The sequence below is a fragment of the Eptatretus burgeri genome, chromosome 17, assembly GCF_056783735.1.
Source record: "Eptatretus burgeri isolate ZD-2024b chromosome 17, Ebu_testis_v1, whole genome shotgun sequence".
NCBI classification, from domain to species: Eukaryota; Metazoa; Chordata; class Myxini; order Myxiniformes; family Myxinidae; genus Eptatretus; species Eptatretus burgeri.
Window position 1 is genome coordinate 35,925,394 of NC_140977.1, and position 27,027 is coordinate 35,952,420.

At 44.7% G+C, this 27,027-nt stretch overlaps 1 protein-coding gene across 1 annotated transcript; it reads left to right on the forward strand.

The window, feature by feature from the left end:
• Positions 1-2,056: 2,056 nt before the first annotated feature.
• On the forward strand, positions 2,057-26,832 carry BLVRA (biliverdin reductase A). Its single transcript, XM_085860893.1, is given in 8 exon segments — positions 2,057-2,168; positions 16,113-16,285; positions 17,947-18,070; positions 18,586-18,621; positions 18,740-18,800; positions 19,616-19,723; positions 23,354-23,528; positions 26,186-26,832. Coding segments are annotated over 8 exon segments (1,035 nt in total). The 5' UTR covers positions 2,057-2,150; the 3' UTR covers positions 26,526-26,832.
• Positions 26,833-27,027: the final 195 nt, after the last annotated feature.

Below are 27,027 nucleotides of genomic sequence, written 5' to 3' on the forward strand. Positions count from 1 at the left end.
GCAAGGGGTTCACATCCAAGGAAGAGTTAAATCAAACCCACGATTTGCTGACGACATTGTCTTGCTCACAGAGATCACAGAAGTCCTGTAAAGTCCTTGTAGATCGTGTTTGCAGTAGTAGTAGTGATCTGGCATTGAAGATCAACATCACAAACACAGAGACACAAGTCATCAGTGGGAAAATTAACTTAACATCAACATAAACGGTGTAGTTTTAAAAGAAGCTCAGGAATTTACTTATCTGTGGAAAACCATATCACAGGATGGAACATGCACCGAAGACATCAAACATGGAATTGGGAAAGCTTTGGGAGCATTTGAGCAGCTACAAAGTAGTTGGATGGCAAAAGACAACCAATGTGACACCAAGGTTGAACTGTATTGGGTCCTGTTTCTCACAAATCTTGATGTATCGGTCATAAATTTGGACATTATAGCAAGAAGATGACTCCTTGTTTTTGAAATGGTATGCCTCAGAAAAAAAAAATGGGAGTAACTTGCAGGACAAAATAAGGAATACAGTACTTTAATAAGGGAAATCCTTGGAGTAAATCACACAATAACAGAGAATGTAACAAAAAGAATGTTTCGATTCTTTGGGCACATTCAAAGGACGCCCCAGAACAGACTTCCAAAAATCCTTATAGAAGGAAGAATTAGTAGCACCAGACCAAGAGGAAGGCCACCTAAAACCTGGATGGACTGTATCAAGGGAGATTGCAGTGCCAGCCAAACGTCACTGGCGAAAGCACGAACATTGGCTCAAGATCGAAGTCTGTGGCGACGGATCATCATTACGGAACAGATGGCAGGATTGGGAGTAGCAGTCACCACACATGTGTCGACACCTGAACTAACTAACTAGCTAACTAATAATCATTTATAGGGGGTTTGAACCCAAGATCCCATCATGCAGTTGTACATCCTTGGGTTCTAATTGGTTCACAAGTCAGTAAGTGACCACTATATTCGTTAGGGGTGTGTGTCTGTCTGTCTGTCCCGAGCATAGCTCCGTGGATTTTGATCCGATCCTGATTAAATTTGGGTGGGAGGTTTATATTTGATCCGATCTTGATAAAATTAGGGTGGGAGGTTTATATCATGACCTCGTTGTGTTTTCCTGAGAATGGGCGTGGTGCGCCCATTATGGGTGGAGCCACTCCCAAAAAACATGTGTTTTTAGGGGGTAGCCGATTTCAAGTTACATCTTCTCTGAGGGGGTTTGTCGAATCTGGCAAGGGTTTCAGTATTTGGTTAGCCCAATGGTACCTACATAGCCCCACAGAGCTCGATTTTTCATTTTCGTCCCAAGGTCAAGGTCACAAGGTCACGAACTTAGAAAATGTCAAAAAAAATCAATAAATTGGGCATCGAGCTCCGAGGGTTTTCAACTGTTTCGAATGAAAGTTGGTATGCAAGTACTGTAGTGCTCTTTGAGTACGACAACTTTCATCATTTACGTTTTTCCCGATTCCCGCCAGTTTGCCCGAGGCGTCCCCTCGAAGGTCAAAAAATAAAAAAGGCGAACCGTGTACATTGCTCGTGAACCCTCGCCATCTCCAGACTTGTACCATTTTAAAATCACATTTTGGTGCCAGCTTAGCCAGCAAGACCCACTATGATCTCAGTCGGAGCTGCTCAGATTATCGTGATCACATTGCACTCCTCCCTTCCCTTTCCAATTTCACCCTTTCCCCAACACTACGATCGTCCCCTATCTTTTTTTTTCCAAATTTATTTTTGAAATGGGAACATGAAACAAACCAACCATTCAACTTAATTGATAACTTACAATCCATTAGTTTCCCTTCCCTTTTTCTGATTTTTATTTTCATAACCTCCTTCTTCCTTAATTCTTCCTTCCTTTTCAGATATTATAAGAATTGTTTCCTTTTCTGAAATCTCAATCAATTCACCCCAATCTCCCCGCTCACCCCCATCACATTATTCTGACCCATTCTATCTGACTCAAAGTCCTCAATTTCGGTTGCATGTGGCACCTGGGCTCATCAACACCACCCCCTGGTGGTCTGGGATGTTGAACTGTGGACTTCAGTGTTAACAAGCAACTGTGGGATTGGAGCTGGACTTGGACTTGGACTTGGACTTGGACTTGGACTTGGACTGCCACAGGTCTTGCTTTACAAAGCATGAGAATATCCTTCAAGGTGCAGTATTGAATAAATATGGAGGTAATGGCGGTGTTTTCTACGATGTGTCATGCGCGTTCAAGCTGCGATCTCATCCAGTGTTGTTGTTTTCCTACCAATAACCACATACAGTTTGTGCTGTCCTTCCAGTTTTGATCCGTCATTGGAACTTGTGATGCGACGCGAATGGTACACAAAACAAGTCGTCAAAAACGATTTTCGGGGGGATTTTGATTTTATTTTCTAACGGGTCTAAAGTGGCTTAAGGTTCTTAAAAGGTCAAAAAACAGGTCTGACAGGTCAAAGGCATCGAAGCGGCATAAAGGGTCTCAGGTACCTAAAGTGTTTGAATGGTTTTAAAAGGGTCTTATAAGGGTCTAATGGGTCTTATAAGGTTACATTTCCAAGCTGGCCTCCAAAGCCAGTCACCAACTGGGCATCCTCCGTCATGCAAAGTCCTTCCTTGGCACACCTAAGCTCCTGACGACATACAAAGCTTTTGTCCACAACCTGATGGAGTACTTCTCTCCCCTTTGAGCTCATGCATTCGCCTCTCACCTTTCTCGGCTTCACGTTGTGGAAACCAAGGCATTTAGGATCATTGGTATCTCCCGTGATTAGGCTGAGCCTTTGGGTCTCCCACTCTCTCACCGCAGGCAGGTCGGTTGTCTTTCATTCTTCAACTGTCGCCTCTCCGGCCTCACCACCCCTGCTCCCCCCCCCCACCACCATATTTCTGCAGGGCGCTCAAGATCCTAGAATCCAAAATCTCAAGGTCCAAAATCTAGAATCACTGCTCACATTTTATCTTTCATTCCTCTATTTTGTTCCCACCTTTAGAACAAACTCCCACACTCTCTTCAATCCCACTCTTCCCTCCAGATCTTCAAAACAGCTGTTCACCACCACCTCTTATCTTCCACCATCCAAAAACCATGATCTTTTCTACCCCCACAAATCCACCCCAAACCCACCTCCTGCGAATTCCCTGCTTTCCTTCCTGAAAGTCTCTGTCGTGCAAGGACCTGAAAATCCCTGTAGTGTCCATCTTGTTTACCCTGTGTACCCCGCCCCATCCCTCTCCCTTCCACAGATCTCCTCATGTCTCTGTTGCACAGTGTTTTTTTTTTTCCTTCCCTCTACCGCCTTTCTTGTCTCCGGCTCCCCTTGTTGTGCATTTCTGTGTGTTAGCTCTCATCTGAGCCTCGACAGTGTATACCAACAAAAAAAATAAAGGGGAGTCTTAAAATGGCTGAAGAGGTCTAATTGGGTATAAAGACAAAAGAGAAAAAGGCGTCTAAAGTGTCCAAATGGTCTTAAAAAGTCCACACACATGAAGTGCCAAAAGGGCCGAAGAATGTGTTTATATTGCAAAAGGGTCTAAATGAGTGTGAAGGGGACTAAATTGGTGTGAAGGGGACTAAATGGGTGTGAAGGGGACTAAATGGGTGTTAAGGGGTCTAAATGGGTATGAAGGGGACTAAATGAGTGTGAAGGGGACTAAATGGGTGTGAAGGGGATTAAATGGGTGTTAAGGGGTCTAAATGGGTATGAAGGGGACTAAATGAGTGTGAAGGAGACTAAATGGGTGTGAAGGGGACTAAATGGGTGTGAAGGTGACTAAATGGGTGTTAAGGGGTCTAAATGGGTGTGAAGGGGTCTAAATGGGTGTGAAGGGGTCCAAATGGGTGTGAAGGGGTCTAAATGGGTGTGAAGGTGACTAAATGGGTGTGAAGGGGTCTAAATGGGTGTGAAGGGGTCTAAATGGGTGTGAAGGGGTCCAAATGGGTGTGAAGGGGTCCAAATGGGTGTGAAGGGGACTAAATGGGTGTGAAGGGGACTAAATGGGTGTTAAGTGGTCTAAATGGGTGTGAAGGGGACTAAATGAGTGTGAAGGGGACTAAATGGGTGTGAAGGGGACTAAATGAGTGTGAACGGGTCTAAATGGGTGTGACGGTGACTAAATGGGTGTGAAGGGGACTAAATGTGTGTGAAGGGGTCTAAATGGGTGTGAAGGTGACTAAATGGGTGTGAAGGGGTCCAAATGGGTGTGAAGGTGACTAAATGGGTGTGAAGGGGACTAAATGCGTGTGAAGGTGTCTAAATGGGTGTGAACGGGTCCAAATGGGTGTGAAGGGGTCTAAATGGGTGAGAAAAAGGCGTGTAAACTCTCCAAATGGTCTTAAAAACTCCACACACATGAAGTGCCAAAACGTCCGAAGAATGTGTTTATATTGCAAAAGGGTCTAAATGAGTGTGAAGGGGACTAAATTGGTGTGAAGGGGACTAAATGGGGGTGAAGGGGACTAAATGGGTGTTAAGGGGTCTAAATGGGTATGAAGGGGACTAAATGAGTGTGAAGGGGACTAAATGGGTGTGAAGGGGATTAAATGGGTGTTAAGGGGTCTAAATGGGTATGAAGGGGACTAAATGAGTGTGAAGGAGACTAAATGGGTGTGAAGGGGACTAAATGGGTGTGAAGGTGACTAAATGGGTGTTAAGGGGTCTAAATGGGTGTGAAGGGGACTAAATGGGTGTGAAGGGGTCTAAATGGGTGCGAAGGGGACTAAATGGCTGTGAAGGGCTCTAAATGGGGGTGGAGGGGCCCAAATGGGTGTGAAGGGGTTCAAATGGGTGTGAAGGGGACTAAATGTGTGTGAAGGGGTCTAAATGGGTGTGAAGGTGACTAAATGGGTGTGAAGGGGTCCAAATGGGTGTGAAGGTGACTAAATGGGTGTGAAGGGGACTAAATGGGTGTGAAGGGGCCTAAATGGGTGTGAAGGGGTCCAAATGGGTGTGAAGGGGTCTAAATGGGTGAGAAAAAGGCGTCTAAAGTGTCCAAATGGTCTTAAAAAGTCCACACACATGAAGTGCCAAAAGGGCCGAAGAATGTGTTTATATTGCAAAAGGGTCTAAATGAGTGTGAAGGGGACTAAATTGGTGTGAAGGGGACTAAATGGGGGTGAAGGGGACTAAATGGGTGTTAAGGGGTCTAAATGGGTATGAAGGGGACTAAATGAGTGGGAAGGGGACTAAATGGGTGTGAAGGGGATTAAATGGGTGTTAAGGGGTCTAAATGGGTATGAAGGGGACTAAATGAGTGTGAAGGAGACTAAATGGGTGTGAAGGGGACTAAATGGGTGTGAAGGTGACTAAATGGGTGTTAAGGGGTCTAAATGGGTGTGAAGGGGACTAAATGGGTGTGAAGGGGTCTAAATGGGTGTGAAGGGGACAGAATGGATGTGAAGGGGTCTAAATGGGTGTGAAGGGGTCCAAATGCGTGTGAAGGGGTCCAAATGTGTGTGAAGGGGACTACATGGGTGTGAAGGGGCCCAAATGGGTGTGAAGGGGACTAAATGCGTGTTAAGGGGTCTAAATGGGTATGAAGGGGACTAAATGGGTGTGAAGGGGACTAAATGGGTGTGAAGGGGTCTAAATGGGTATGAAGGGGACTAAATGAGTGTGAAGGGGACTAAATGGGTGTGAAGGGGACTAAATGGGTGTGAAGGGGACTAAATGGGTGTGAAGGGGACTAAATGGGTGTGAAGGGGTCTAAATGGGTATGAAGGGGACTAAATGAGTGTGAAGGGGACTAAATGGGTGTGAAGGGGACTAAATGGGTGTGTAGGTGACTAAATGGGTGTTAAGGGGTCTAAATGGGTGTGAAGGGGACTAAATGAGTGTGAAGGGGACTAAATGGGTGTGAAGGGGACTAAATGAGTGGGAAGGGGTCTAAATGGGTGTGAAGGGGACTAAATGGGTGTGAAGGGGTCTAAATGGGTGTGAAGGTGACTAAATGGGTGTGAAGGGGACTAAATGTGTGTGAAGGGGTCTAAATGGGTGTGAAGGTGACTAAATGGGTGTGAAGGGGACTAAATGGGTGTGAAGGGGTCTAAATGGGTGTGAAGGGGTCCAAATGGGTGTGAAGGGGTCTAAATGGGTGTGAAGGTGACTAAATGGGTGTGAAGGGGTCTAAATGGGTGTGAAGGGGTCTAAATGGGTGTGAAGGGGTCCAAATGGGTGTGAAGGGGTCCAAATGGGTGTGAAGGGGACTAAATGGGTGTGAAGGGGACTAAATGGGTGTTAAGTGGTCTAAATGGGTGTGAAGGGGACTAAATGAGTGTGAAGGGGACTAAATGGGTGTGAAGGGGACTAAATGAGTGTGAACGGGTCTAAATGGGTGTGAAGGGGACTAAATGGGTGTGAAGGGGTCTAAATGGGTGTGACGGTGACTAAATGGGTGTGAAGGGGACTAAATGTGTGTGAAGGGGTCTAAATGGGTGTGAAGGTGACTAAATGGGTGCTAAGGGGTCTAAATGGGTGTGAAGGGGACTAAATGAGTGTGAAGGGGACTAAATGGGTGTGAAGGGGACTAAATGAGTGGGAAGGGGTCTAAATGGGTGTGAAGGGGACTAAATGGGTGTGAAGGGGTCTAAATGGGTGTGAAGGTGACTAAATGGGTGTGAAGGGGACTAAATGTGTGTGAAGGGGTCTAAATGGGTGTGAAGGTGACTAAATGGGTGTGAAGGGGACTAAATGGGTGTGAAGGGGTCTAAATGGGTGTGAAGGGGTCCAAATGGGTGTGAAGGGGTCTAAATGGGTGTGAAGGTGAGTAAATGGGTGTGAAGGGGTCTAAATGGGTGTGAAGGGGTCTAAATGGGTGTGAAGGGGTCGAAATGAGTGTGAAGGGGTCCAAATGGGTGTGAAGGGGACTAAATGGGTGTGAAGGGGACTAAATGGGTGTTAAGTGGACTAAATGGGTGTGAAGGGGACTAAATGAGTGTGAAAGAGACAAAATGGGAGTGAAGGGGAGTAAATGAGTGTGAACGGGTCTAAATGGGTGTGACGGTGACTAAATGGGTGTGAAGGGGACTAAATGTGTGTGAAGGGGTCTAAATGGGTGTGAAGGTGACTAAATGGGTGTGAAGGGGTCCAAATGGGTGTGAAGGTGACTAAATGGGTGTGAAGGGGACTAAATGGGTGTGAAGGGGTCTAAATGGGTGTGAAGGGGTCCAAATGGGTGTGAAGGGGTCTAAATGGGTGAGAAAAAGGCGTCTAAAGTGTCCAAATGGTCTTAAAAAGTCCACACACATGAAGTGCCAAAAGGGCCGAAGAATGTGTTTATATTGCAAAAGGGTCTAAATGAGTGTGAAGGGGACTAAATTGGTGTGAAGGGGACTAAATGGGTGTGAAGGGGACTAAATGGGTGTTAAGGGGTCTAAATGGGTATGAAGGGGACTAAATGAGTGTGAAGGGGACTAAATGGGTGTGAAGGGGATTAAATGGGTGTTAAGGGGTCTAAATGGGTATGAAGGGGACTAAATGAGTGTGAAGGAGACTAAATGGGTGTGAAGGGGACTAAATGGGTGTGAAGGTGACTAAATGGGTGTTAAGGGGTCTAAATGGGTGTGAAGGGGACTAAATGGGTGTGAAGGGGTCTAAATGGGTGTGAAGGGGACTAAATGGGTGTGAAGGGGTCTAAATGGGTGTGAAGGGGTCCAAATGGGTGTGAAGGGGTCCAAATGGGTGTGAAGGGGTCTAAATGGGTGTGAAGGGGACTAAATGGGTGTGAAGGGGACTAAATGGGTGTTAAGGGGTCTAAATGGGTATGAAGGGGACTAAATGGGTGTGAAGGGGACTAAATGGGTGTGAAGGGGTCTAAATGGGTATGAAGGGGACTAAATGAGTGTGAAGGGGACTAAATGGGTGTGAAGGGGACTAAATGGGTGTGAAGGGGACTAAATGGGTGTGAAGGGGACTAAATGGGTGTGAAGAGGTCTAAATCGGTATGAAGGAGACTAAATGAGTGTGAAGGGGACTAAATGGGTGTGAAGGGGACTAAATGGGTGTGTAGGTGACTAAATGGGTGTTAAGGGGTCTAAATGGGTGTGAAGGGGACTAAATGAGTGTGAAGGGGACTAAATGGGTGTGAAGGGGACTAAATGGGTGTGAAGGGGACTAAATGGGTGTGAAGGGGTCTAAATGGGTGTGACGGTGACTAAATGGGTGTGAAGGGGACTAAATGTGTGTGAAGGGGTCTAAATGGGTGTGAAGGTGACTAAATGGGTGTGAAGGGGACTAAATGGGTGTGAAGGGGTCTAAATGGGTGTGAAGGGGTCCAAATGGGTGTGAAGGGGTCTAAATGGGTGTGAAGGTGACTAAATGGGTGTGAAGGGGTCTAAATGGGTGTGAAGGGGTCTAAATGGGTGTGAAGGGGTCCAAATGGGTGTGAAGGGGTCCAAATGGGTGTGAAGGGGACTAAATGGGTGTGAAGGGGACTAAATGGGTGTTAAGTGGTCTAAATGGGTGTGAAGGGGACTAAATGAGTGTGAAGGGGACTAAATGGGTGTGAAGGGGACTAAATGAGTGTGAACGGGTCTAAATGGGTGTGAAGGGGACTAAATGGGTGTGAAGGGGTCTAAATGGGTGTGACGGTGACTAAATGGGTGTGAAGGGGACTAAATGTGTGTGAAGGGGTCTAAATGGGTGTGAAGGTGACTAAATGGGTGTTAAGGGGTCTAAATGGGTGTGAAGGGGACTAAATGAGTGTGAAGGGGACTAAATGGGTGTGAAGGGGACTAAATGAGTGGGAAGGGGTCTAAATGGGTGTGAAGGGGACTAAATGGGTGTGAAGGGGTCTAAATGGGTGTGAAGGTGACTAAATGGGTGTGAAGGGGACTAAATGTGTGTGAAGGGGTCTAAATGGGTGTGAAGGTGACTAAATGGGTGTGAAGGGGACTAAATGGGTGTGAAGGGGTCTAAATGGGTGTGAAGGGGTCCAAATGGGTGTGAAGGGGGCTAAAGGGGTGTGAGGGGGACTAAGTGGGTGTGAAGGGGTCTAAATGGGTGTGAAGGGGTCTAAATGGGTGTGAAGGGGCCCAGATGGGTGTGAAGGGGTCCAAATGGGTGTGAAGGGGACTAAATGGGTGTGAAGGGGACTAAATGGGTGTTAAGTGGTCTAAATGGGTGTGAAGGGGACTAAATGAGTGTGAAGGGGACTAAATGGGTGTGAAGGGGACTAAATGAGTGTGAACGGGTCTAAATGGGTGTGACGGTGACTAAATGGGTGTGAATGGGGACTAAATGTGTGTGAAGGGGTCTAAATGGGTGTGAAGGTGACTAAATGGGTGTGAAGGGGTCCAAATGGGTGTGAAGGTGACTAAATGGGTGTGAAGGGGACTAAATGGGTGTGAAGGGGTCTAAATGGGTGTGAAGGGGTCCAAATGGGTGTGAAGGGGTCTAAATGGGTGTGAAGGTGACTAAATGGGTGTGAAGGGGTCTAAATGGGTGTGAAGGGGTCTAAATGGGTGTGAAGGGGTCCAAATGGGTGTGAAGGGGTCCAAATGGGTGTGAAGGGGACTAAATGGGTGTGAAGGGGACTAAATGGGTGTTAAGTGGTCTAAATGGGTGTGAAGGGGACTAAATGAGTGTGAAGGGGACTAAATGGGTGTGAAGGGGACTAAATGGGTGTGAAGGGGTCTAAATGGGTGTGACGGTGACTAAATGGGTGTGAAGGGGACTAAATGTGTGTGAAGGGGTCTAAATGGGTGTGAAGGTGACTAAATGGGTGTGAAGGGGACTAAATGGGTGTGAAGGGGTCTAAATGGGTGTGAAGGGGTCCAAATGGGTGTGAAGGGGTCTAAATGGGTGTGAAGGTGACTAAATGGGTGTGAAGGGGTCTAAATGGGTGTGAAGGGGTCCAAATGGGTATGAAGGGGTCTAAATGGGTGTGAAGGGGTCTAAATGGGTGTGAAGGGGTCCAAATGGGTGTGAAGGGGTCTAAATGGGTGTGAAGGGTTCTAAATGGGTGTGAAGGGGTCTAAATGGGTGTGAAGGGGTCCAAATGGGTGTGAAGGGGTCTAAATGGGTGTGAAGGGGACTAAACGGGCGTGAAGGGGACTAAATGGGTGTTAAGGGGTCTAAATGGGTGTGAAGGGGACTAAATGAGTGTGAAGGGGTCTAAATGTGTGTGAAGGGGACTAAATGGGTGTGAAGGGGTCTAAATGGGTGTGAAGGGGTCCAAATTGGTGTGAAGGGGTCTAAATGGGTGTGAAGGTGACTAAATGGGTGTGAAGGGGTCTAAATGGGTGTGAAGGGGGTCTAAATGGGTGTGAAGGGGACTAAATGGGTGTGAAGGGGACTAAATGGGTGTTAAGGGGTCTAAATGGGTATGAAGGGGACTAAATGGGTGTGAAGGGGACTAAATGGGTGTGAAGGGGACTAAATGGGTGTTAAGGGGTCTAAATGGGTATGAAGGGGACTAAATGAGTGTGAAGGGGACTAAATGGGTGTGAAGGGGACTAAATGGGTGTGAAGGTGACTAAATGGGTGTTAAGGGGTCTAAATCGGTGTGAAGGGGACTAAATGGGTGTGAACGAGACTAAATGGTTGTGAAGGGGTCTAAATGGGTGTGAAGGGGTCCAAATGGGTGTGAAGGGGTCTAAATGGGTGTGAAGGGGACTAAATGGGTGTGAAGGGGTGTGAAGGTGACTAAATGGGTGTTAAGGGGTCTAAATGGGTGTGAAGGGGACTAAATGAGTGTGAAGGGGACTAAATGGGTGTGAAGGGGACTAAATGAGTGTGAAGGGGACTAAATGAGTGTGAAGGGGACGAAATGGGTGTGAAGGGACTAAATGGGTGTGAAGGGGCATAAATGGATGTGAAGGTCTAAACTCGAAGCGGTCTCAATGGCATAATGGGGTTTAAATGGTGTAAAAGAGTGTTAATAGGCCAATTGACCTCCTCATGACCGTTTAAACCCCCCCAAATCAGGTGAATTGTGGTTAATCTGATAGTATAAAGTTTTTGTGTAATTAACATTGGGAGCTCGCAGCAGTCAGGTCACCAACAAACAGCAAAACAACTTACCTTGTTGTGAGGTGGTTGGTGAAGGTTTACACATTGGCATGTGGCGATTTCGAGATGGCAGCACGATGCGTTGTATGGCAGGCATTGCATGCTGTAAATCATTGTATGGACCTTCTACTTGAATCATTGAATACGTGGTTGATCTGGCTTTCATTTGATGTATTTGTTTAATCTGTATAACTTGTAATTTTCAAACCACGGCCTATGGAAACAATTATAACGGCCTGAGTTAAAAATGCACCAATTAATTGTCCCGATCACCCGAGATCATCAGGGCTTAATTAAATAACATATTCAACATCTGTTTTGTTATCAGACAATCGGAAATCGGAACGACCTCTCAGATCTACAAAGCATCTCTCGAAACAACTATAGGTATATGGATCAAAATCGCTTGTTTTACACCGTCCGATGTACATTATTAGTCTTTTATACATTGAGGTGTATATTTGGTGAAATTAGTTTAGGTGGTAGCCTTTTTTCTACAAAGCCTTTTTTCACCCTTGAGAGATTTGTCATTAGATAAGCAGTAAAATTACCTTTAAATCAAGCTATAGGTCAGGACAGGTATGGGAGCATGTGCCAGAACAGCGCGTCGCTGCGTCCACTTTCCGCAGGTACTCCAGGGGCCTCCATCTGGCCATCCCCCAGGCAGATGCCAGGCCCATCCCCATCTCCTTGAGATGATGGTCAACCTGATGCAACCACGAAGCACGTGGTCGGCCCACTGGCCTCCTCCACTCACGAGACTCCCCCGCTGAGAGAATCTTGTGAGCAGGATCAGCGTCAGGAAAAGGAGCCACATGTCCATACAGCCGTAGCTGACGCTCACGGATTATGCAGGTAACAAATCTCATTTGAGTCTCTCTCAACAACCGCTTGTTGGACACAAAGTCTGACCAGCGATAGCCAAGGAATTTCTGAAGAGACCTGGTACCAAAGGAATTAAGTCTCTGTCGCAGATCACGAGTCAGAGTCCAAGTCTTACATCCGTAGAGCAAGACTGGAAGGACCAAGGAACTGAAGACTCGGACTTTCCTCCTCCCACACAGGTACCGGCAGCGCCACACCCCATGATCCAATGAGTCCATGACTCCCCAGGCCCGACCCAGACGTCTATTGACCTCTGGCTCACAGCCAGCAGAGACATGAATATCACTGCCAAGGTAAGTGAATCTCTTCGCAACCTCAACATCCTCACCATAAACAGGTACAGGCAGGATAGCAGTATCCAAGATGTCATTGAAAGCCTGGATCTTAGTTTTGACCCAGGAAACCCGAAATCCCAGCGGCTCCGACTCTTCATTCAGCAACTCGAGGGCCCCCAAAAGGATATCTCGAGTCTCCGCAAAGATGACTGCATCATCTGCAAAATCAAGATCAGTGATCTTGACATTCCCAAACAATGCACCAAACCTTGATTTCTCTGACATCCTCCACGGAATCCAGTCCATACAAGTGCTGAAAAGTGGGGGGGGGGGGGCAGTACACACCCCAGATGAACTCCAGTAACAACTGGAAATAACTCAGAAATGGTACCACCACACTTCACAGCACTCTCAGTACCAGAGTAAAGTTCAGACATCAGATCGATCAGTTTTGATGGCACCCCACAGGTCAGGTCAGGTATGGGAGCATGTGCCAGAACAGCACGTCGCTGCGTCCACTTTCCGCCGGTACTCCAGGGGCCTCCGTCTGGCTATCCCCCAGGCAGATGCCAGGCCCATCCCCTGTCAGGCACCCCACGAAGACCAAGAATCCTCCAGAGGGCATCCCAATTCACTGAATCGAACACTTTACAGAGATCAACATAGGCTGCAAGCAGCCACTGCCGAAACTCTCATCTGCGTTCGGTGAGGACACCAAGAGCAAGGATACGGTCAATCGTTGACCTCTTTGGTGTAAATCCTGACTGCTCTGGACGCTGGTGCTCAAGCAAATGGTGGTGAACCCCAGCAAAAATTATCCAAGCAAAGACCTTCCCGGCACTGAGAGCAGCTTCACCCCATCGGTAGTTGTTGCAGTCTTGGCGATCACACTTCCTTTCCAGAGAGGAACAACAAGGCCCCTCTTCCAGTCAGTTGGGATGATGCCTGTGTTCCAGGCAGAGCACAGAACTGCACACAACGACACGAGTGCAGCATTTCCACCAGCCATGAGAAGTTCAGCATGGATGCCACAGATCCCTGGAGCTTTACCCCATTTCAACCGGTTCACCACAGCCTGTGTTTCCACAAATAGAGTTGTACTACAGTTGATTGGAGGGTCAGCAATAGGGATTGTAACACCCCTGATGTCCAACTCAACAGCTGGTGCATCAGCCTGGTTCAACCTCTCCAAGTAACCGGCCCAGCGGGCCTTCACTTCAGGCTCCTCTGTCAAGAGCCTACCACTCTCCGCTCTAACTGAAGTGCTCCGAGGGATGGGCTTGGATGAACGCAATGTGCAAATTGCCCTCAAAGCAGGACGAGAATCACTTGACCACAGGTGATGTTCTACCTCCTCAGAGATTCCTTGCACATTGGCCTCCATGTCCACCCTCAGCACACGTACAGTTTTACGCATCAACTCCCTGAACAGCTCAGCTCTGCCATTCAGCCTGGCCCTGCGACTCTGGGCAATGGTATCCAGTGTCCCTTGAGAGACAAAATTCTTCTTCACCCTCCGGTGAGTTCCAAGTCATCCACTGGCAACATCAAGGACGGTGGTCTTGAAGGCGCTCCACAACTCTTCAGGATCCCCCAAAGCACCCAGACCCCCCAAATCTCTACTCAGCTTGTTCGCAAACTCCGCAACTACTCTCTCATCCCTGAGCTTGCCAACATCCAGCCATGGCTGGGATGGTACCATTCTCCAGGATTAAAGGTGCAACTTTAAGAGTTGCTCAAACAAGCCGATGGTCAGTATTGGGGAACTGAGCACTCCGGTAGACCTTGCAGTTCTGGATCATCCTCCAGTGACCATCAATGAGGACATGGTCAATCTCCTTTGCCACACCACCAGTGGTGGAATACCAAGTCCAGCGATGAGCTTGTGGGAGCTGAAACCATGAACCAGCCACCATAAGTCCATGACTTCTTGCAAAGTTAAGGAACTTCGTGCTTTTCTGGTTCACAGTTCCAGACCCATCGGGACCAACACATGTCTCATAACGATCCCTATCAGTTCCAGTCGATGCATTGAAATCCCCCAAGATGAGAAGTGTATCTCGCCTGGGGTACTGATCAACCACAGACTCGAGCGTGGCATAGAATGTGTCCTTCACGGTGAGATCACTCACCTCAGTCGGAGCATAAAAAGAGACCAGGGAAATGACACCTAAGGAGTGACGAATCCTTAATCTCATAATACGCTTGTTGACTGGTGTTACCTCAATTACCATTGGGACACAATGGTAATTGTGTCCCAATTACAATTACTTATTGGACACAGCTGCAGCAACTCCTTGGGTATGGTGAGCATCAGAGCGACCAGACCAATAGTAGGTGTAACCACTCACCATTATCTCGCCGCAATCCGGTCTTCGAACCTCAGAGAGTGCTGCAATACCATTGTCAAAACGCTTGGGCTCAGAAGATAACAGAGACAGGTGATCATCCTCTCTTCGGGATACGACATTCCAGGCACCCACCCGAAGGGACCGCCTCAGGTTAACCCAAGGAGTCCGCCTTCGGGTGTGTGCCTAGAAACGGCCGTCTGGTGGACTACACCTCAGCACCACCCCGACCCACTCTCCCGCAATCTGACCCGGGAATGTTACCCCGTGGTTTCCCTTCTATCATCAAAGATTGGAGGTCCCGAAGGCTTTGCCCCAATCCCGTCACCCTGTGAGCTGCTCTGCGAAGGGAAGCTGCACAGGAGGTACTCCCACGGAGTGGGTTTTCAGATTTTTTTTGTGGAATGAAGGGTTTTACGGTGTCTGGAATGCAAATCCTGCCACCAACCTCCTTATAAGAAGTAACCCAACTGCAGGAGGACGTCCACAGACACAGTTGGGCACTAGATGTGGATGACCGTTGGCTCACAAGGAGCTCCTCCGCCCTCTGACAGGTTTTGTTTTTAATCCTGTTGGGTGTCCATACCCAAACACCCTCCTCACTAGAAAACCTGGTGGGGGAGAAGGTTTAGTCACCAAAAACCCGACCATGGAACAGGTTAGTACAGGTTTACATGGTACCTACAGCAAGTCACAGATCTCATCTGACCTGAATGGTGCAAACACGAGCAATCCATTCATCCATTGCGACCTTACTCTGTGCGGAGCATTGGTGCTGCCTCAACAGTCTCGTTGGCTGTTGGGAACAATCATGGACGGGTCGCCACTCCGACAGTATAACACCATGCTGGCACTCATTTTGCCGACCTCGGAAGGATTACAGGTCGAGTCAACCCCACCTGGTATTAATTGAACAGCTAAGCGAGATTTGAACTCATTACCCTCGGATCCCAAGCCTGCCACCCTCACCATTAAGCCAACACCAGGCATATGATCCCAATGGATGGATGGATCACACATGAAACTGCCTCACACTGATGCTCGAAGCCTGGTGTTGGCTTAGTGTTTGGGGTGGCTGGCTTGGGATTTGAGGGTCCTGAGTTTCAGCCTGTTTTCCCACTGAATGAACACTCAGTGTGGTTGACTCAGCCTGTCATTCTTGTGAGGTTGGACAAATGAGTATCAGTGTACTGCTATCGGGGCACAACATCAGCGGTATAGCAGCGATCCATGAAAATGAAAGTTACCTGGCAGCCAAGCTGCCATATTCTGGAAGAAGAACTGATGCTCTCAAGTTAGAATTTTCCTATTCAACCTGAAGTTGTGTTGTGTATTTCTTGTAATTTTCACAAATGGGGTGGAATTAAGATAGGAGTGTGATTGAAATCCAAAATTATTGTCTTTGACAAGCTCAAATGTATGCTTGTGAGTCGTGATCTTGTTGGCTTTGAAATGGTCTTCGGAGGGGGGGGGGTTGTACGTTTTCATCTGCTGCAGTTCGTTATTCTTGATGTTCTAATCCAGTTAACAAAGTCCTCCCCCTTTTTCAGGTGTTGTGTAAAGTGGTGTGTTTAGTGAAGCATCGTCTTGGCTTGCAGCAGAAAGAATCTCCAAGCTCGAGTGACTCGCCGATGAAGGGCAAGCTTGTGAACACAGTTGTGGTCGGAGTTGGGATGGCGGGTCGTGTGCTGATACGAGACGTGCTCCACCTTGAAGCAATCATCAGAAAGTCAGGCTTACCTGTGCTGCATATTGTTGGCTACCTGTCAAGGTGAGAGGATGCTTCATTATGTGCACCTCATGGTGGATAGAACAGGAGGGAAGGAAATAAGGAATAAAGGGGTGGGGGTGAAAGAACAATCGTTGGCAAGGGGTCAATCATTAGGATGAATGAGTTGCACTGAAACCTGCATTGCTCTGCACTTAACACAGAGCTTCCTGAAGCTGGAGTAACTGCTTCCCAAAAAGCAACCTCTCCAGTTTGGCCTCAAACCAAGCAGATGGCAAGTTGGCAGCATAATATGATAAGTTTATAAGATAAGAATTACAAATATAATAAACAAGAAAGATGTCATGTAGAGCGTAATACTTGCGAAATCCCCTAAAACAAATTTGACTTAAAAAAAAAAAAATTGGTCGTTGAATTCAAAGACCAAATATGCAAATGCTCTTCAAATTTCAAAACAGTCGGATGTAAATTGATGAGTTTAGAAACTCGGCCTATGTTGACCTTTTGGCCGATGTTGACCTTAAAATAATTGGTGGTTGAATTCAGTGACCTGATATGCAAATACTCTCCAAATTTCTAGTCACTTGGATGAAAATTGAGCATTTTATATATTTGACAAAGTTGTTGACCTTTGGCCTATGTTAACCTTTTGACCTCAAAATTAACAGGCTTCTTGCTGATGACCAACTCTACCAGGTGGTGACGTTTCGTGAAGATCGGAGTAAAAGTGTGACCTGTCGGCGATTAAACATACAGACAGACAAACAAACAGAATCCCAGACCAGACCAACCAACATACATGCGAATTCGATTTCCCAGGTAATAAGGTCACGTGCAAACAACCAGCTTATTATCAGAATCCATCCTAAAGCTGGTGTTGGCTTAGTGGTTAAGGTGGCTGGCTCGGAATCCTAGGGTCCTGAGTTTGAGCCCTGTTGGCTGCTGAATTAACACCAGGTGGGGTCGACTCAGCCTGTCATCCTTCTGAGGTCAGTGAAATGAGTACCAGAGTACTGGTGGAGGGGCGCAGCATCAGTGGCACAACTGTACTCCAATAAATAATAGCTACCTTGCAGCCAAGCTGCCATGCACAAGAACAGAAGAGAAGCACCCATCCTGTCACTTGCTCTCTTGCATGAGAATGTTTTCAGTTTTTCACATTTCATCTTGACTCTTCATCTCCTATTTTCTTATAATTTTAATGTTCTGAAAATTTTGATAACTGTTGAGAAAAAATTGATTACTTTATATTGGGCTGGCAGGATAAACTAGAGATGTGGACAATGTCCTTTGAGCTGTCCGGCATGGGTTTGAATCCCGACTCAGCAATAAACTGTCACTCCGTGTTTCACAGGCATGGTGATCCATCAAGGTGTGTGCCATCAACGAGAAGCGTGTTAAGCCAGAGGACCCACCTTGCAGCTAATTTGAGATGTAGAGGTAGCAGTAGAAGTAGTTTCAGATTTCGATTTCACTTTTATTTTACTTTATTGAAAATTTTTGACATTACATTCTTGCATAATTTACATTTTTCAGGCCAAAGCCACTTCGTGCCTCCGTTGTTGATAAGCCAGGAGCTTATTTCATCGATTCTAATAGAGCAGCTCGTGTCCTGTTTTCTAATGAAGGGATTTGTTTGTTTGTGCTCAGATGAAGCCCTTACCTGTGACATGATTATTTAAATACCCGTATTTCATTTTCAGGAGGTCTCTTGCGGAGATTGCTGGCACTCAGCAGATCACTTTGCCTGAAGCTCTCACCTGCCCAGATGTGCAAGCAGCCATCATCTCGACAGAAAATGCAGCGCATGAAGAAACTGTCAGGTGAGTTTTGTTTTCATTTCCATTTTCAGGTCTGGTGAGCTTATGCGACCGAGCAGTGCCCGTAGGTGAGTGAGTGAGTGAGCCAGTCAGTCAATGAGTCTGCAAACACTTCAGTCATTATCGCTTGAACCAAACACGATTTTGATGAAATTTGGCCACAAGCTTCATATCTGATGCCTAACGAAGGTGTATTGACCACATCAAAATCTGCGCTGATTAGATAGGGTCTACAAGGGGTTTTTTTGACCTCCCAAGATAGATATTTGCTCTCTTCTCCGAAACTACACACCCGTTTTCAATGAAATTTGACCACAACCTTCATCGCCTGTAATGTACCAAAGTTTGTTCATGGCATTGAAAAACACCAGGGTCTAGGGTGGTTTGCAGAGGGGTTTCAATGACTGTTGCTCCTGATCCAGGTGAGCATCAGGTCAGGACGCGTGGTCCAATTTTCCTTTCTCTTGGCCAATGATGACACTACTGGATAATTTCACTGAAAATCTTTTGTTTTCCACCAAGCTGTTTCTTGAGGCTGGAAAGCATGTGTGTGTGTGTGTGTGTGTGTGTGTGTGTGTGTGTGTGTGTGTGTGTGTGTGTGTGTGTGTGTGTGTGTGTGTGTGTGTGTGTGTGTGTGTGTGTGTGTGTGTGTGTGTGTGTGTGTGTGTGTGTGGAGTACCCACTGGCTCTCTCCACCTCTGCAGCACAAAACCTGTTCAAGCTTTCAGATAAGATGGGTAAATCACTGAAACCACTAGTCAACTACATCACATTGCTGACTTGACACATCTATGAAGGACATTGTCTCCATGTTTGCCTGAGATATATTTTGTGGTATTTCTGTTTCTGCTTTTTAAAAATTCTTCCTCTAAATTTGTTTTTTTTGCTGGAAAGTTTTATCACCCCTCCAACGCTCCCCCCCCCCTTTCCCCTCCGTCCCCTCTCCTCCCCCTCCACCCGTCCCTCTCCTCCCCCTCTCCCTAGCAGGCTGGTTGGTCTGTTTAGAAGCGGTATCAAACTAGAAGTCAATTTAGATGTTGTGTGTGTGTGTGTGTGTGTGTGTGTGTGTGTGTGTGTGTGTGTGTGTGTGTGTGTGTGTGTGTGTGTGTGTGTGTGTGTGTGTGTGTGTGTGTGTGTGTGTGTGTGTGTGTGTGTGTGTGTGTGTTTGTGTGTGTGTGTGTGTGTGTGTGTGAGAGAGAGAGAGAGAGATACTGAATTAAATGCGAAAAAAAATTATTGCGAAAATGCAATTAGATGCAAAAAGGAGAAAGTTGCATTTCATTGATTTTTTTTTTGCCTCATTCGTTTGTTTCCTTTAATCTCCAACTTGCATATTGACACGTTCAATCGAGCTTTGTCATGCCATATTCCATTTTGGTGTCGTTTTGCCAGCAGAACCACCATTATCTCATTCATAGACGCTCAGATTATTATCATTGTCATCACAGTGCACTCTTACCTTACATCCTCTCCTCCCACCACGAGCATCCCCAATCCTTTTTTGTCTCAATTTACCACGAGAACTTTTGAGTTCTGCGTGGTGCCTCATCAGGAAGAGTGCTCCACGTCGAGCACATTGAATTATTGACATCGCAGTACAAGCAACTGCATGATCAAGTGGAGGGGAAGACTCTGGAACAAGGATGTCTCCACTTTACAGGTAAGACCATTCGATGAACACCCATCAAGGAGCACAAGGGGTATTGGATGTTATAAAAACTTTGTTTGCATAATTTGATAAATATTCGAGGTGTATAAATCCCAATGGTGTATGGTTAGGGGGGGGGGTGGAGCACGCATTGAGCTGCAAGCTGTCCACATTTATGTGGAGGATGCTTGTCGCGCTTCCCTCTCACAGTGCTCTTGCCCAGTCAGACTCAGTGGTCACAGGATGAGACAATCTTATGAATGACTACACTGAAATGACTTGGCTCATTCACCCAGACAATTTTTCCCAAATACGTGTCCTTAATACAATGAAAAAATTCCGAAGAACTAGGTGAGTACACATGGTGCAACAGCCTTATATTAACTGAAGAACCTTGCCACCACTCACCCCCCCCTCCTCCTCTAGCCCCAAATGAAAGTATAATTTGGAGTAACTTTATGGAAGGCACAAATTTGTCAGTGTATTTAAAAATGTAACCTGTTGAGCCACTTTGAGTAGAAACATCAACTGTACATCTATATCTATACATGTCATGAGTGTGAGTCAGTCAGAGTGTCTCCTCCACAATTCTAAAACTATTCAATCTAGCAGCTGGAAAACTTTGCATGCATACTAAGGGGACTCCAAAGGAATGCATGAATGAAAACTGGGTGTTTGGGTAAATTTAAACACCCCTTTTGAAGATAATTAACTCATCTCATCATGGAAACAAAAAACAGGCTTATCCTTAATCAGCCCGCTCTTCCCCGCAGGGGTTTGAAGCCGCCATTTGTTTTGGCCTGCTCAAAAATGCCTTGCCTTGGAACCACGATGCCCTCTCATTGACTAAATAAAGTATATAATCGAAATCTCCCTTCGGATTTGAGGTTCGGAGCATGTGGACGAATTAAGTGTAGAAATGTGGAGTAAAATCTGAAAATTTAAATAAACTAGCAGAGTATCCGCAGTATGGGCAGTCTTGTTCCAAGCATGCAACGCATTCTACTTTATTCTTCGGACTTTATTTGGGCGGTGAATCGGCAAGTGACAGCACCCTATAGGCAAAATAAATAACTCGGGTAACGTACACGAAGCAAAAACATACCTACTGTTTATAATTCAAAACACCTCACTGCAATGGAAAATATGGGGACAGGAATACTGCACTGTAAATGGTGGGGACTTGTAATACCCTCCCCCACCTGAAGGGGGCACTACACGATACACATTTACATAGAACATTTGTATCCCCCACCCCCCAAGACCCCGAGGTAAAGATATAAGCACGCCTATACATAAATTGGGGGTCATGTTGATCCTAAGTAGCAAGTCTGGATATAATTGGCCCAGAACTGCAGGAGGAGTAGCACAACAAACAAATCCACAAACAAACAAACCCACAAACAAACAAACAAACAGCGGTCTATGAATTATAGTAAGGACAAGTCTGGAGACGGCGATGGTTCACGAGCAATGTACACGGTTCGCCTTTTTTATTTTTTGACCTTCGAGGGGACGCCACGGGCAAACTGGCGGGAATCAGGAAAAACGTAAATGATGAAAGTTGTAGTTCTCGAAGAGCACTACTTGCATACCAACTTTCATTTGAAACAGTTGAAAACCCAAGGAGCTCGATGCCCAATTTATTGATTTTTTTTTGACATTTTCTAAGTTCGTGACCTTGTGACCTTGACCTTGGGACGAAAATGAAAAATCGAGCTCCGTGGGGCTATGCAGGTGCCATTGGGCTAACCAAATACCGAAACCCCTGCCAGATTCGACAAACCCCCTCAGAGAAGATGTAACTTGAAATCGGCTACCCCCTAAAAACACATGTTTTTTGGGCATGGCTCCGCCCATAATGGGCGCACCACGCCCATTCTCAGGAAAACACAACTCGATCATGATATAAACCTCCCACCAAAATTTTTATCAGGATTGGATCAAAACCCACGGAGCTATGCTCGGGACAGACAGACAGACAGAGAGACAGACAGACACACACCCATAACGAATATAGTGGTCACTTACTGACTCGTGAACCAATTAAGGAATGTGACGAAAGTGTGAGTGCAACGAAAATAATTAATCAGCGGGATAGCCGTGATGGCTCCCGTGGCCTCGGCTGGGTTCTCCATAGGAAAATCTCCGGAGTTAGGAGGGCAAAATTAAGTAAATGAAAACTCAAATTAAAAGAACCATTAACGTAATGGGAGGGTTAGAATGAGTAAAACAACGGGATGAGTGAACTATGATTCCAAGAGAGAAATGGAAAATATTGTCATGAAGTTTTAATTAATTAACTCTTGAAAAATTTTCCACTCAATTTTTGAGAAGCCGCTCTCCCTCCATCCCACCCTCATCGTTTCCTCCCCATTCGGCACTCTCCCCCCTTCCTCGCGCTCTCCCTACCCTTTCCTCACTCTCCACTTCTTACTCGTTCCCCTCCTCTCTTTCTCTTGCTCGTATCTCCCTCCTCATACCCTCTCCTTCCTGGAGTGCATAGCGATGTATGGTGAGCCTCACTCTCCCCTCCCCCTTCCTCGCTGTCCCCCTCTTCCTTGCTCACCCCTCCTCACTCACTCCTCTCTCTCCCCTCCCTTCTCTCTCTCTTTCTCTCTCTCACTCTCTTTCTCTATCCCCCCCTCTGTGTCACTCCCCTCCTCCCTCTCTCTCACTCCCCTCTCTCCCTTCCTCCTTTACCCCTCCCTTTCTCTTTATCTCGCTCCTAGCCCCCTCCCCGCAGCCCTTCCCTCCTGGAGTGTATAGCATCATGTGGTGAGGTGGTGCTTCCCCCCTCTTCCTCGCCCTCCCCCCATTCTTGCTCTACTCCTCTCTGTCTTTCTCTTGCTCCCATCCTCCTCCTCGTACCCCCCCACCTTTCCTTGAGTGTACAGCGACGTGTGGTGAGGCATGTCTCTCCTCCCTTTCCTCGCTCTCTCTCCCTTTCCTCGCTCTCTCCCTGCCCTTCACTGCTCTCCACACCCCTCTTCCACCCTCTCTCCCCCTTCCTCGCTCCCTCCTCACTCACTCCTCTCTCTCTCTCTCTCTCTCTCTCTCTCTCTCTCTCTCTCTCTCTCTCTCTCTCTCTCTCTCTCTCTCTCTCTCTCTCTCTCTCTCTCTCTCTCTCTCTCTCTCTCTCTCTCTCTCTCTCTCTCGCTCTATCCCCCTCTGTGTCACTCCCCTCCTCCCTCTCTCTCCCCTTCATATATATATATATATATATATATATATATATATATATATATATATATATATATATATATATATATATATATACATATATATATATATATATATACATATATATATATATATATATATATATATATATATATATATATATATATATGTATTTGTCTATGTTCTGCTTCCAAAAACAAGTGACATTTTGTATATGAAGGAAAACGACCTTGGCAGCTGATAGGTTGATAATTGAGCTCCATCAACTCAATCTTAAAGTTTTCAAATGTTTGACTTATTTTCGGTCTATTTCAGAATCTTAATGCCATTAATGGGTCAAATTGAAATAAAGTTGGGTTTTTTTGTATATTCAAGATTTTTGTGAATATTAAACATTAATTGAGCTCATAAACCTGAAATCTCTGCTTTTTGACCAAGCTGTATGTTATGTCACCACAGGTGGTCCACTGATGGATTTTGAGAAGTGTGGCTTCCCATCATTCAGTGGAGTGTCTCGCCTCTCCTGGCTCGTGAACCTTTTTGGTGAACTTCAAGTGGAGGCAGCAACGATGGAGGAGAGACATGCAAAGCAATACTTTCAACTTAGAGCAAAGCTCCTCAACAAGTCTGCTGGGTGAGAGGAGCTGGTATTTCGTCATTGCAATAGGGGTAGTAGCTGATATTTCAAACAGTGGAGATACTTATACTCTTTGTTTGCGATATGATGGGCTTCTCAGGAGCTTTTGAAACTCTACACTTATTTTTCATCAAAATCTAATAATGCAGCTATCGTGTATGTGGGTATGTATGTACGTATGTGCGTAGCCAAAATAGTGCCCTCTGGTAGTGTGTGTGCCCGCCCAGAAATGGATTATGAATTGAAGCCAGAATTAAATTGCAAACATATATCCATCCATTCATTGGGATCATACGCTGTGCAGAGCATTTGTGCAGTCTCCTGGGCTATTGGGCACAATCGAAGACAGGTTGCCACTCCGACACATGATACCAGCAAGCTGGCACTCATTTTGCCAACCTCAGATGGATGACAGGCAAAGTCAACCCCACCTGGTGTTCATTCAACAGCCAAGCAAGAATTGAACGCAGGATCCTTGGATCCCATGCCCACCACCCTAACCATCAAGCCAACACCGGGCATACGGAGATGTATTTCCTTCTTCTTTCGGCTGCTCCCGTTAGGGGTCGCCACAGCGGATCATCCATATGATCCGCATAGTGATTTGGCACATGTTTTACGCCGGATGCCCTTCCTGACGCAACCCTGGTCGCCTCTTACGACACAGGGATATGGTACACCTATTTTAACCGGGGTATACACCGGCCCAGTATACTGGTACTCATTTCGCCGACCTCGGAAGAATGACAGGCTGAGTCAAACCCCTGGTGTATTAATTCAGTGGCCCAACGGGGCTTGAACTCAGGACCTTTTGGATCCCAAGCCGCTGCCCTAACCACTGCGCCAACACCAGGCTCAACACTGCGCCAACACCAGGCATACGGAGATATATGTGCACACAAAATAATTGAATTCGAAACGAATTAAATAATGCAACTAGATGGTATTCATAGAATACATACCCTGCGGTCTTGAGAAGGACTTTGTGCGAGGCAACTCTTTTAGTGGCAAATTTTTAATTGCATCTATCTCAATATTAAGATGCATGTGTAATATTTTTGAAATATTAAGATGCATGTGTAATATTTATGTAGTATTAAGATGCATGTGTAATATTAATGTAATATTAAGATGCATGTGTAATATTAACATGCATGTGTAATATTTATGTAATATTAAGATGTATGTGTAATATTTATGTAATATTAAGATGTATGTGTGATATTAATATAATATTAAGATGCATGTGTAAAATAATGTAAAATAAAGATGCATGTGTAATATTAATATAATATTAAGATGCATGTGTAATATTAATGTAATATTAAGATGCATGTGTAATATTAATATAATATTAAGATGCATGTGTAAAATAATGTAAAATAAAGATGCATGTGTAATATTAATGTAATATTAAGATGCATGTGTAAAATAATGTAAAATAAAGATGCATGTGTAATATTAATGTAATATTAAGATGCATGTGTAATATTAATGTAATATTAAGATGCATGTGTAATATTAATATAATATTAAGATGCATGTGTAAAATAATGTAAAATAAAGATGCATGTGTAATATTAATATAATATTAAGATGCATGTGTAAAATAATGTAAAATAAAGATGCATGTGTAATATTAATGTAATATTAATATGCATGTGTAATACTAATATAATATTAAGATGTATGTGTAATATTAATATAATATTAAGATGCATGTGTAATATTTATGTAATATTAAGATGTATGTGCAATTTTAATGCAATATGAAGATGCACTTGTAATATTAATATAATATTAAGATGCATGTGTAATATTAATGCAATATTAAGATAAATGTGTAATATTTATGTAATATTAAGATGTATGTGTAATATTAATATAATATTAAGATGTATGTGTAATATTAATGTCATATTAAGATGCATGTGTAATATTAATGTAATCTTAAGGTGAATTTGTAATATTAATGTAATATTTAGATGCATGTGTAATATTTATGTAATATTAAGATGTATGTGTAATATTTATGTAATATTAAGATGTATGTGTGATATTTATATAATATTAAGATGCATGTGTAATATTAATGCAATATTAAGATGCATGTGTAATATTAATGTAATATTAAGATGCATGTGTAATATTTATGTAATATTAAGATGTATGTGTGATATTAATGTAATATTAAGATGCATGTGTAATATTTATGTAATATTAAGATGTATGTGTGATATTAATGTAATATTAAGATGCATGTGTAATATTAATAGAATATTAAGATGCATGTGTAATATTAATGTAATATTAATGTGCATGTGTAATATTAATGCAATATTAATATGTATGTGCATATTTTTGCATGTGGAAAATGAAGATGCATGTGTAATATTAAGATATGTGCATTGTTTAGATTATTTTTTGCATGTGTCATATTTTTGCATGTGTAATATTAACCCTTACATTTCCATTCATTCTCAATTGCCTGCTGGCATATCTGGTAAGTGTTGAACATTGGAGGACATGACATGTGTACAAAAACAAGATCTGATGATGGCAGGAACAGGCAATAGTTAGGAGCATTCTTTCATTTGTTGGTCGGTAAGTGTTGATAAATAACGACAAACAGGAACTGTGTTTAATTGCTGCAGGATGCTGACCTGGGTGGAGGAACGAAGGCCGGGTTACATTGGAGCCAAACGAATACAATTTCAATTTGTGGGAGGCTCAAGCCTGGATGAGCTACCCCCTACAGCACGAGGTACTGAGGGCCTCTTCTTCCAGGACCTCCATATTTTTTCCAGCAAGCTTCAGGCCATGGTCTAAAGTACCGTGAATGCGATCTCCTTGCAATCTGAACGCTGGCGCATTTTGCATTGCCTGGAGCTGGCTGACACTATCCACAACCTTTGCTGTGGATCTCCAAATGCTATTGATAGCAAGTCTAAAACACTCTGTTGTCATTCTCAGGATGTTTCTTCATGTTCATAAAGACTCATAACTCACTTAGGTTTTGATTTCATTTTCACAGTACAATTTATGTTGAAAACTCAGTGCTTCGACGAATAAATAATTATTCAATACTTGGAGACGGCTTTTGAATTTGGCATTTGTTAGATCGATGTTCAAACATCTGGAAGGACTTGGAAAGAAACTTTGCAGCGATTTTGGTTGAAGCTCAGCAAACTGTTAAAGTAATGAATTTTGATGCAATAAATTTTGAGTGAAATCAATTTCATTGCCATCTGCATATTTGGTGTGCTCTCAGGGTCAGTGATGTGCAGAAAATGAAAGCGGTTGTCAAAGTGGTGAGAAATTCCTCTCGATTTATACAGTGGGAACTGCATTAGCAGGTTAACTCCACTGCCAGAAATTATGCAACGAGCAACCAGTAGCTCCATAATAACGAGAATACGGTGAAGATGTTGAAGAAGAAAGGGAGGATAAATTAATAAGAGAGGAAGTTTAGTTACCAGAATTTTTTTTTTTTTTA